General features: G+C 45.8%; 1 protein-coding gene across 1 annotated transcript in view; it reads left to right on the top strand.

Moving 5' to 3' along the window:
- Positions 1–12,401, top strand: part of FGD6 (FYVE, RhoGEF and PH domain containing 6) — a 170,444-nt gene that overhangs the window by 143,312 nt on the left and 14,731 nt on the right. The window contains exons 13-17 of the mRNA XM_030214964.1: positions 2,804–2,887; positions 3,052–3,131; positions 6,684–6,786; positions 8,197–8,343; positions 9,255–9,357. Coding sequence (XP_030070824.1) covers positions 2,804–2,887; positions 3,052–3,131; positions 6,684–6,786; positions 8,197–8,343; positions 9,255–9,357 — 517 coding nt within the window. The remainder of the gene's footprint in view (positions 1–2,803; positions 2,888–3,051; positions 3,132–6,683; positions 6,787–8,196; positions 8,344–9,254; positions 9,358–12,401) is intronic.

Below are 12,401 nucleotides of genomic sequence, written 5' to 3'. Positions count from 1 at the left end.
GGGGTCCTGGCTATTGTAGGGTGGGTCCCTCAATGATCACTCCACCCCTGAAGGGTGGCCTGGCATTTGAGTACCGGCACCTTTTTTGCTAGACAAAAATGCACTGTTGAGGGATAGCATAGGGGGGAGTTGATGGAAGGCTAGGTCTAAGTCATAGTCGTTGTCGAGTGATTAGGTGTGGGGTAGAGGGTTCATAAGTATTCAGTGAGCATGCAAATTACTGCCACGTTAAAAATGCATTAATAATTCGCAGCTCATTGCAAAATGTCACCCTTCTGTCGGTATGTGAGTGGTGATTGGTTCATGCATGGCTAGGTATGATAACATTAAAAAAAAACAAAAAAAATCAAAACAAGTCACTGGCATAGTTTTACTTGAATAGTTTATGCATCGCAATTTCCCCTCCAACAATAATAATAACAATAATAGCGATGCCTCTGCCTTCACATGCTGTGGAGAGACTTCGGAGGACCCAGTGAATCCTCAGGCTCAGCATTATTTTATTTGCATCCTTGTTTTTTTTTTTTTTTTTAGAATTTAGCTCACATTTTTACGTTGTCTCAAGGCGAGTTACTTTCAGGTACTTCCCTGTCCCCAGAGGGCTTATTTACAAAAGGTTTCCCCCCATTGTGAAAACATTCTCTGCATGTGAAACATGTTTTGGATGCTGAGCAAGACATTCATAAAACTCCGTGGCCAACTGTGCTCATAACGTGTGCTGAGAAGATGGCACGTACTTAGTATGTAAAAACAACATATCAAGGAGTAGGGTGAAGAGTTGGCACTTCCAAAAAACCACAAGGGAAACATGTCAGTCAAATTCACGTTTCCCTTGTGGTTTTTGGAAGTGGCAGCTCTTCACCCTACTCCTTGGTTTGTTGTGTTACGATCGTAGGGATTGGTGTTTCTCCACCTAGTGTGATTGTTCTACCAAATGTACTTAGTGTGTGCCACAGGGTTATAATCTATGTGTATATTTTATCAAATATGCTTGGCACAGATAGAAAACATGCACGCTTTTTCCCCTTCTTTGGAGCAGGTAAGAATTTGTGCGCTGTTGGGAATGGATTTCAGATTCTATCTAGGGGGGCACATGGTTGCCTTTTGTATTTCTTAAGTTTCATGATTTCCTTGTTACAATAGAGAAAGGGATACATTTTGTGTTTCAAGTGGAGTGTTGAAGTATGCATTGTTTATTTTATTTTATTTATTTATTATTTAGATTTTGCTCACACCTTTTTCAGTAGTAGCCCAAGGTGAGTTACATTCAGGTACAGTGGTTTAACGCTATGGATTTACAGCCTGTCTCACTAACACAGACTGCTCAGTAATTACCGTGGATTCTTTTGGATTCGTAATAAGTAAATAAAACCTTTATTAGAGGAGCTAAATTCTACAATGATTAAGATATATACAATGGTTAGCACATATACAATGATTAGCTAAACAACCATTACATCACTAGTTTCTACATCTAAGCAATGCTAAGAGTTCTTAGACCAGGAAAGGAAGCAATAATACACTATACATACAACATCACTGGTCTCCATCATCCAGGCTGTTATCATCAGCTGGGGGGGCCCGGTTCACAGCGAGAGCTAGGAGCTTCAGACCAGGAACAGACCCTCTGCACGACACGTCTGCCCACAGATGAACCCCCGACTCCGCTGTGACAAGCCCTCCCTTTTTATTAGGCTCTGAGCTCATATTCAGAGCTAGGGAAAGTTACAGCTAATGCTTCTCTGTTTAGGTCTGTGGGAAAGTGGTCACATGCTTTCCCAAGTCCAGGTGGCCAAGCTGGGCCTGGGAAATAAGTGCCATCCTCCCCTTTGCATACCAAATTAGTTAGAGCTGTGTTTTATCTTCTGCATTCCAACTTGTTTTTTTGTATTTACAAGAAAAGTTACTTTCGGTCAAAGACAGAGTTGAAAAACAATCTTTAAAATTCACTTCCATTACAACTGGATATTTCTCTGTCCCAGGAGGGCTCACAATCTAAGTTTGTACCTGAGGCAATGGAGGGTTAAGTGACTTGCCCAAGATCACAAGGAGCAGCAGTGGGATTTGAACCGGCCACCTCTGGATTGCAAGACCAGTGCTCTAACCACTAGGCCACTCCTCCACTCCACTTATTTGAATTTAGCAAAATAAATAAAATTGGCACATTTTTTGGAACGTTGACCTAGTCTACTTGGCATAAAATTACCCCCCACGTGTCTTTGGGAAACTCTATAAGGCACACCTAAATCAAGGTGCCAATTGCATGCCAATGTTTACAGAATACTTGAACTTGCGTGTATGGGATTGGCACCCTTCATTTGCAAATAACGTGCATGCGTACTAGTCGCTATTCTGTAAACATGGCGTGTACGTAGCTTAATGTGCAAATGCAAGTAGGCCGTACCTGTGGGCAGAGCATGGACAAGTTATGGGCGTTGTGTCTAGCAATGCACACAGAATACTATGAGTCAAGCACACCACAAAGTGCACTTAGGTGTGACAACTTACGACTGCCATTGACATGGGAACAGCAGGGCCACTTTGTTGAAGTATTAGTTAACGGGTTAGATACAACCTAATGCCATTAAAGAGTTGGCACTACGGTCACCCCTTTGTGGTGTCTATATTTTTGCACGACTTTATAGAAGGCCCCTAAGGACCCTTCCTGGTTGTGGGTACAGGCCTTGCAGTGAGCTAGAGATGAAAGATGGCCTTCGACCTTTGACAGAGTTTGCTAACTTCTACAGTTTACTGCATTGTGGTGTGGCCTTTTTGGGATTAACTCACAATTTTGTGTTTGTAGTTCAATGATGCTCTCCTGTATACAACCCCTGTGCAGTCGGGAATGTACAAACTCAACAACATGCTCTCGTTGGCTGGAATGAAGGTATGTGAACGGAATCTAGTCAGAAAGGGGAATGTAAAAAGGGGTGGGGGAGATGGAGGAGATATTTGTTTGTTTAGATTTGTTGGTTACACAGGTCTCACCAGCCTTTTTAGATAAAGCTAAAAATGACCTAGAAAGTTGTCCTTTTCTCCTCCCATCTTTAGGTCCGAAAACCAACCCAGGAGGCTTATCAAAATGAGTTAAACATTGAAAGTGTTGAACGATCCTTCATCTTATCTGCCAGGTATTTAAAAAGAAAGTGAATTACTTTCCTGAAAAGGGAGGGGGGGAGGGGTGAACCCTGTAGCAATCAAGAATGCTTTATGTAGAGACCGTCTTACCACTACTACTACTTAGCATTTCTATAGCGCTGCTAGGGTTACGCAGCGCTGTACAAGTTTAGCATGGGGAAGGACAATCCCTGCTCAAGAGAGCTTACAATCTAAAGGTTATAAGCTATGTAGTCAGTGGAGGTGACATGAATGGGGAAGGTGGTTAGGCGCCAAAAGCAAGGGAGAAGAGATGGGCTTTGAGTAAGGACTTGAAGATGGGCAGGGAGGGCGCATGGCGTATGGGCTCGGGAAGTCTGTTCCAGGCATAAGGTGATGCGAGGCAGAAGGGGCGGAGTCTGGAGTTAGCAGTGGTAGAGAAGGGTACAGATAGTAGTGATTTGTCCTGAGAGCGGAGGTTACGGGTGGGAACATACGGGGAGAGGAGGGTAGAGAGGTAAAGGGGGGCTGCAGATTGAGTGCACTTGAAGGTCAATAGGAGAAGCTTGAACTGTATACGGTTGCGGATCGGGAGCCAGTGAAGCGACTTGAGGAGAGGGGTGATATGAGAGTATTGATTCACGCGGTAGATAAGACGTGCGGCGGAATTTTGAACAGATTGAAGGGGGGATAGATGGCTAAGCGGGAGGCCAGTGAGAAGAAGGTTGCAATAGTCAAGACGAGAGGTAACGAGCGAGTGGACGAGGGTTCGGGTGGTCTGTTCAGAGAGGAATGGGCGAATTTTGCTAATATTAAAGAGGAAGAAGCGACAGGTTTTAGCTGTCTGCTGGATATGGGCAGAGAAGGAGAGGGAGGAGTCGAAGATGACTCCGAGATTGCGGGCTGAAGAGACGGGGAGGATGAGGGCGTTGTCAACAGAGACGGAAAGTGGGGGAAGAGGAGAAGAGGGTTTGGGTGGAAAGACAAGGAGCTCGGTCTTTGCCATGTTCAGTTTCAGATGCCGGTTGGACATCCAGGCAGCGATGTCAGAGAGGCAGGCCGAAACTTTGGCCTGGGTTTCAACTGTGATGTCGGGAGTGGAGAGATAAAGCTGGGTGTCATCAGCATAGAGATGGTACTGGAAACCATGTGATGAGATCAGCGAGCCCAGGGAAGAGGTGTAGATCGAGAAAAGAAGCGGTCCAAGGACAGATCCTTGAGGAACCCCAACAGAGAGCGGGATGGGGGTGGAAGAAGAGCCATTAGAAAATACTCTGAAGGTGCGTTGGGAAAGGTATGAAGAGAACCAGGAGAGGACGGAGCCCTGGAACCTGAATGAGGACAGTGTGTCAAGAAGTAAATTATGATTAACGGTGTCAAAGGCGGCCGATAGGTCGAGGAGGATGAGGATGGAATAGTGACCTTTGGATTTGGCAAGGAACAGGTCATTGCAGACTTTAGAGAGTGCTGTTTCTGTCGAGTGTAGTGGGCGAAAGCCGGATTGAAGTGGATTGAGGACGGCCTGAGAGGAGAGGAAATCGAGGCAGCGGCTGTGGACAGCGCGTTCAAGTAATTTGAAGAGGAAGGGTAGAAGAGAGATGGGGTGGTAGTTGGAGGGACAGGTGGGGTCAAGTGAAGGTTTTTTGAGAAGTGGTGTGACTACAGCATGCTTGAAGGTGTCAGGGACAGTAGCAGTGGAGAGAGAGAGGTTGATGATGTGACAGATTGAGGGGATAACTGTAGGAGAGATGTTGTTAAGCAGGTTGGTGGGAATGGGATCAGAGGAACAGGTGGTGCTCTTAGAGAAAGAAAGAAGGCGAGCAGTGTCCTCTTCGGTGATCTCAGAGAAGGAGGCCAGGTTGGGTTGGTTGAGGGAGTGGGTTAAGAAGTCACAGGGAGGAGAAGGCTTGGAAGTGAATTCAAGGTTTATCTTCTGCACTTTATCGCGGAAGTAATCAGCTAGTGTTTGAGGAGAGAGTGAAGGGGGGTGGGAGCGGAGGGCACTTTAAGTAGGGAGTTGAGGGTGGCGAAGAGGCGACGAGGGTTGGAGCCAAGAGAATTGGTTAGTTGAGAGTAATATTCCTGTTTGGCAAGGAATAGGGAAGACTGGAAGGAGGAAAGCATGAATTTGTAATGGGTGAAGTCTGGCAGGGTGCGAGATTTCCTCCAGAGTCGTTCAGCAGATCGGGAGCAGGAGCGAAGGTGACGGATGCAAGGGGTTAACCAGGGCTGAGGATTAATGCGCTTAGTGGGGTGAGAGACAGAAGGTGCTAGGGTGTCCAGGGCAGTGGAGAGAATTTCATTGTAGGTAGAGACAGCCGTGTGGACAGATTCAGAAGATGAGATGGAAGGGAAGAGATTGCTGTGTCTTTGTAACGTAGTGTCAGAAGACAAACTGCCAAACTAGGGGGCATGCGATGAAACTACAGTGTAGTAAGTTTTAAAACAAATCGGAGAAAATCTTTCTTTACCCAACGCATAATTAAACTCTGGAATTCGTTGCCGGAGAACGTCGCGAAGGTGGTTAGCTTAGCAGAGTTTAAAAAGGGGTTAGACGGTTTCCTAAAGAACAAGTCCATAAACCACTACTAAATTGGCTTGGGAAAAATCCACAATTCCAGGAATAACATGTATAGAATGTTTGTACGTTTGGGAAGCTCGCCAGGTGCCCTTGGCCTGGATTGGCCGCTGTCGTGGACAGGATGCTGGGCTCGATGGACCCTTGGTCTTTTCCCAGTGTGGCATTACTTATGTACTTATGTAGAATGAGCTGATATTTGTGTGTTCACTGCAGTTTGTGGTTCCGTTTTGATGCATTTTCAGTAGATCGCATTTGAGTTGCATCAGCCAGGTTTTGTGCACATTGGTGCACCAGGAAAGTAAACTAGTGCCTGCTGTGTACTGTTGGTTGGAAATGAGAGGTGGTATATAGGGGTACCGTCGGGGCTAGTGCAAGGGTATTGTGCACCTTAGGCAAACTTCAGCCTTTCACTGCCCTCCGTTAAGTTCCAGGCTTTTCCCTTGCACCAATAGTGCCCCCCCCCCCCCCACCCTAGAACATGCACATAAAAGAGCAAGATGAGTCTATATTTCCATGTCCGGATCATCTCCCGTGAGTTTGATCAGTAAGTATTTCCAGTTTACGAATATGAGCCACAAGCTTCAACCAGTCCACCTCTGTGTGTCCAGATGACTGTTTCCAATGTGCGGCAATCACACCCTTTGCTACTACCCATAATCCTTCTGAAGCTGGAGTAGGTCCCCAGAACTATAGATCCCTCAGTGGTAATTTTTCTGATTCTAGAGTAGGATACGTTGCACTTATTACCTGGTCTTCAGGTGTCACAGGTAGTATTGGGTTGTGTTGAAAGCCAGAGGGTATAACATTACAGTACAGTCATTGGGAGAGTTACAAGCTAGAAGGGGACACGTAGCTGAGACAAGTATCCAGTGGAGCAGAAACCATGTGGGGTTTTGCAGACTGTCACTGAGCCACTGCAGAGTGTAAAAAAAAAAAAATCTAACAGATGGATAGGAAACCACATCTGCAGTAAATGACCATAATTTGTTTGTTTTGATTCTTACAGTTCAGCTGTGGAAAGAGATGAGTGGCTGGAAGCTATTTCCAGGGCAATCGAAGACCATACAAAGAAAAAGATTACATTTAATCCGAGTAAAAGTCTTGAAGAGGTATAGCGATCATTTGTATATATGGATACTGTACTTTTATTAGACATTGGTGTATCGCCTCAGTGCCTCCTGACTCCTGTATACATTTGGCCAGTGGAAGTGTGACATATCAAGCCGCTGACCTTGGTGCTGACTGTGTGGAGTGAATGGTGCCTTCCCCCCCCCCCCCCCCAAGCAGGCTAAAATGCAACCACATCAGTCAACTGGAACCAAGGTAACCTTAGAAGGCTTAAAACAACAAAAGGTCTTTTAGATTTATTTCTCAGCTCCCTACTACTATCATCCCTTTTCTTCCAAGGGCTATAATAGCAGAGTGTTACCCCTAAACCTACCTCTCCTCTTCCCCCTTTCTCTATTTCGGTGGATGGCACTCTCATTCTCCCTGTCTCATCAGCTCGTAACCTTGGGGTCATCTTTGACTCCTCTCTCTCCTTTTCTGCTCACATTCAACAGATTGCCAAAACCTGTCGTTTCTTTCTCTATAGCATCAGTAAAATCCGTTCCTTCATATCTGAGCACTCTACCAAAACCCTTATCCACACTCTTATCGCCTCTCGTCTTGATTATTGTAACCTACTTCTCACCGGACTCCCTCTTAACCATCTCTCTCCTCTTCAATCAATCCAAAACTCTGCTGCGCGACTCATTTTCCGCCAAAGTTGCTATGCCCACACTAGCCCTCTCCTTAAGTCACTTCACTGGCTCCCTATCCGTTTCCGTATTCAATTCAAACTTCTCCTATTGACCTATAAGTGCATTCACTTTGCCGCTCCCCAGTACCTCTCCACTCTTGTCTCCCCCTACGTTCCCCCTCAGGTACTCCGTTCTGTGGATAATCTCTCTTATCCGTCCTTTTCTCCTCTACTGCTAATTCAAGACTCCGTTCCTTTTATCTCGCTGTACCTCACGCCTGGAATAGTCTTCCCGAGCCTGTACGTCTAGCCCCGTCTTTAGCCGTTTTCAAGTCCCAAACTCAAAGCCCACCTCTTTACCACTGCTTTTGACTCCTAACTCAGTTGCCCTGTCCTTTTATCCTCACCTCTTTATTCCCTTACCCTTAATTGTTCTGTCTGTTTACCTGTCTTACTTAGATTGTAAGCTCTTTGAGCAGGGACTGTCTTCTGTGTATGGTGTTCAGCACTGCGTATGTCTTGTAGCGCTATAGAAATAATAAGTAGATAGAGTGCATTGTTTGGAGAGTTGTTGACTCTGATACAGGCATCAAATAAAAAGGAAACCGAACCCCAGAGTTTGCAGCATTTTGATTAAGTAGGTGATCAAAGAACTTAGCTGCTGTTGTGCGGGCACTTGGCCAAGACTTGCATCCAAAGTTTCACCCAAGCTCTGTCTCTTGATTGCATTGCCACACAGTTACTTCTCTTTGATGGATTTCCTTTCCGTTTTTCTCAGGCTGACCCAGAGAAGGAAGAGGAGGACAGCCCCCTGGGATCCAAAGCTCCCATCTGGGTTCCTGACACCAGGGCTACGATGTGTATGGTCTGCACTAGTGAATTCACCCTCACCTGGAGGCGACATCACTGCAGGGCCTGTGGGAAGGTGTGTTTTCCATTATGATCTTGCCAGGACTGAAAAGAATGGGTAACATAGTAAATGACGGCAGATAAAGACATGAACGGTCCATCCAGTCTGTTCAAGTCACACTCATTATCAAGTCATGATTAAACCAACGACGGATGCGATATAAAATTTACTTTTCATTGTCCTTGAGCACTTGTTTTTGTGTTTGATTATTTGTTATTCTTGAGAGTGTTTTGAGGACTAGAATTCAATTTTAACCTTAATATTTCTTCTTACCCATACCCCGGGTTATAATGCCTTTGTATCGCTCCATGGTGTGACCGCACCTCGAATATTGCGTTCCATTCTGATCACCGCATCTCAAAAAAGATATAGTGGAATTAGAAAAGGTGCAGAGAAGGGTGACTAAAATGATAAAGGGGATGGGACGACTTCCCTATGAGGAAAGGCTAAAGCGACTGAGGGGGAGATATGATAGAGGTCTATAAAATAATGAGTGGAGTTGAATGGGTAGATGTGAAGCGTCTGTTCACGCTTTCCAAAAATACTAGGACTAGGGGGCATGCGATGAACTACAATGTTGTAAATTTAAAATGAATCGGAGAAAATTTTTCTTCATTCAACGTGTAATTAAACTCTGGAATTTGTTGCCAGAGAATGTGGTAAAGGCGGTTAGCTTAGCAGAGTTTCAAAAAGGTTTGGACGGCTTCCTAAAGGAAAAGTCCATAGACCGTTATTAAATGGACTTGGGGAAAATCCACTATTTCTGGGATAAGCAGTATAAAATGTTTTGTACTTTTTTGGGATCTTGCCAGGTATTTGTGACTTGGATTGGCCACTGTTGGAAACAGGATGCTGGGCTTGATGGACCTTTGGTCTTTCCCAGTATGGTAATACTTATGTAATAAAACGTGTATTTTGGGTTTCAGATTGTCTGTCAAGCCTGTTCAGCTAACAAGCACAGCCTAGAATACCTGAAAAACCAGCCAGCTCGTGTGTGCGATCATTGCTTTGGAGAACTGAAGAAACAAGGTAAAATAAAAATGTTATAATCAGCAGCTGTGCTTTCCCTCCCCTGTCTCATCTCTCGAGCTCCCTCTGCCTAATACATCCACCATCCACAGTCTAATTTGTATGACCCCCGTTTATAAAGGAGGCTCACAAAACCTTAGAGCTCTCACACCTTTGGTTTTTTAGATTGAAGACAGTAAAATCCCCTGTAGAGCAGCTTTTCTCGATATATGAGACCATCTTCAGTTTAGATGGGACTGAGTGAGATAGTAGAAACGGCCTGCTGAGAGAATTTTATCCTACTACCTAAACAGGCCATGCTCCGGGTTCCTTTAGTCAAATTATAATTGCCAGATCTTACTCTGGAATTCGTTGCCAGAGAATGTGGTAAAGGCGGTTAGCTTAGCGGAGTTTAAAGAAGGTTTGGACGGCTTCCTAAGGGAAAAGTCCATAGACCGTTATTGAATGGACTTGGGGAAAATCCACTATTTCTGGGATAAGCAGTACATTTTTGGGTTCTTGCCGGGTATTTGTGACCTGGATTGACCACTGCTGGAAACAGGATGCTGGGCTTGATGGACCTTTGGTCTTTCCCAGTATGGCAATACTTATGTATTTATGTACCATTTAGTGAGCCCCCCCCCCCCCCCCTAGCATGGACCCTGGGACCATCTTGTAAAAGTAGATTTTTACACACACCAGAATTGTGCCATTTTCCTCAGTACACGTGGCAATTAATTATAATTACCTCGTATCAGATAAAGTCCAAAGTACAACAAAAAGTACCAAGAGCCTTCAGAGAAATCCTGAAAACCTGACCTGGTGAGGGCCAAGGTTGGACACCCTTGGAAGGGGTCTATATTCACTTAGCTGTGTTTATTTGCCACTAACTCAGCACCTCATCAGAATAGCACAGTGCTCGTTAAAAATAATGAGCTGTGAATCGTCCACATGCATGCAGAGCAGCTCATTATGCAAAATGAATAAAACAGGTTGTGTTAAACTCTGTGACCTTCATTATTTATTGAAAGTTAACAACATCTCAAGAAGTGGTTTTTTAATTTCCCCTGGGAGCAGTGGCCTGCTAAGGTGAGTCAGTGCTCGGAGAGTAAGGGGTTAGTGATGTTAAAATAATGCACCCACCCACTCCTGATCCTCAATTCATGTTTAAAAGAAACAAGTCTTAAGTTCTAACTCCCTCCCCTGATCCCTGGTCAAGTTCACCCTCCCTCTGCCACTGTTTATAAAGAAGGAGCTGCTGCAACAGGGGTCTTGGTGGGGGGGAGGGTGATTTTATTCATTGTGGACCCAGCCCTTGATAAGAATTTACTGAGGGATTCATTCTTGTGCAATAGTGCACTTAGTGAATCCTGCAGTAAATTTTCCAGTGGTAAAATGACACACGGGTGTATAATTATACTTCAGGTAAACTGGGGCTTAGGGGCCTGATGCAGAGACATAAAATATGGTTGCCTTGCTAAACTTGAGCAAGTCGCAAACAGCGAACGATACACAAAGGGGATCTCATGCAACTGAGATGCACGGATCTCCCTTTGTGCATTGCTTGCTGTTTGCAAGCCCAAGCGGTCAAATGCATTTAACAGCTTTGATGCACTGGACCCTGACCCACCCCTGCACCTCCCATCCTCTTCCCCCGCACCCCCTACAAAATTCCCTGGTGGTCCAGTGGACCGCATTCTTTCCTCCTCCGTCCCACAAATAACCCTGGTGGTGTAGCGACCCCCCCCCCCCTCCTCTCTTGCCCTCCCTGGCAACGTTTAAAAAGCTGGGCAGGAGCAACAACTCCTTCCTCCTGCCTCAGTGCCGCCGCTTTCAAAATGGCAGCATGCAGCCCCCGCCCAGTGCATTCTGGAATGCACCAGGTGGAGCTATACAATGGTTACTCTTGCCCAACTTTTTAAAAAGTACCAGGGAAGGCAGGGGAGGAGGGAGGGGGCCTTTGCTGGGGGTGGGGGTGGGGGGGGGGTGGGATCCACTGGACCACCAGGAAATTTTGTGAGGGGGGTTGGGAGGTGTGTGGGGGTGGTCGAGGGAGGGTCTAGGGTCCAAAGGAGCACCAGGGAATTTTGTCAGGGGTGTGTGTGGGGGCTGGTGGTGTCAAATGCAGGGGGGGGTCTGGGGTCCACCAGACCGCCAGGGAATTGCCTGCAGCAGGGGGTCACTGGGGGACGACGACAGGGAGCACAAGCAAGCAGCACTTGCAGCTGCTTGCTTTGTGTTTCCTTCCTCTACTGACCGCTCCAGAGCAGCTGTAAAATTAACTCATTAGAGCTGGGCAGTCTGGAGTTGTGCATCGCTCGGAATTCTCATTAAAATACTAATGAGCTTATTTGCATGGGGTTCTTGGTGGCTGCTAAGGGCACATGTTAGAGCCACAGAAAACCCCTTTGTGCATTACTCGCTAAATAATGTTTGCTTTAGACTGGATAGAACCAGTCTAAAGCACGTGTTAACAGCACGGTAAGCTTTGTGCATTGGGCCCTGAGTTTGTGCCTGAGACAATGGAGGTTGAAATGACTTGCCCATGGTCACAAGGATGGACAGTGGCTTCTCTGGTTCACAGCCTGTTTATGTAATCACTAGGCCATTGCTCTATCTCATTCTAAGAATACAAATTTGACTTTCCTATTATTATTATTACTAGTAAAAAAGGCCCGTTTCTGAGACCAATGAAATGGGCGCTAGCAAGGTTTTCAGCGGAGTGTGTATGTTTGAGAGAGTGTGTGTGAGAGTGACTGTGAGAGAGAGAGATGGAGTGAATGTGCGAGTGTGGGTGTGTGTGACATAGTTTGAGGCTGTCTGTGTGAGAGTGTGTGTGTGATAAGAATGAGAGTGTGCGGCAGGGGCCCCCCCTCCATCAAGGTGTTTTTGAAAAGAAGCAGGAGATCCCAAGGGGTCACGTTGTGACGTGAGGGCGGGGCAGACACTCATGGAGAAAAAGCGATCTACACCATGACACATTTAGAATGTTGGGAAACTTGAGGCTTCATTAGAATGTTGGAGGTGCGTTTTATATAGAGAGATTATTGTAAACAGCTGCGACC

This window comes from Microcaecilia unicolor, chromosome 9 (assembly GCF_901765095.1).
Source record: "Microcaecilia unicolor chromosome 9, aMicUni1.1, whole genome shotgun sequence".
NCBI lineage: Eukaryota > Metazoa > Chordata > Amphibia > Gymnophiona > Siphonopidae > Microcaecilia > Microcaecilia unicolor.
This window is presented reverse-complemented; position numbering and strand designations above follow the sequence as displayed.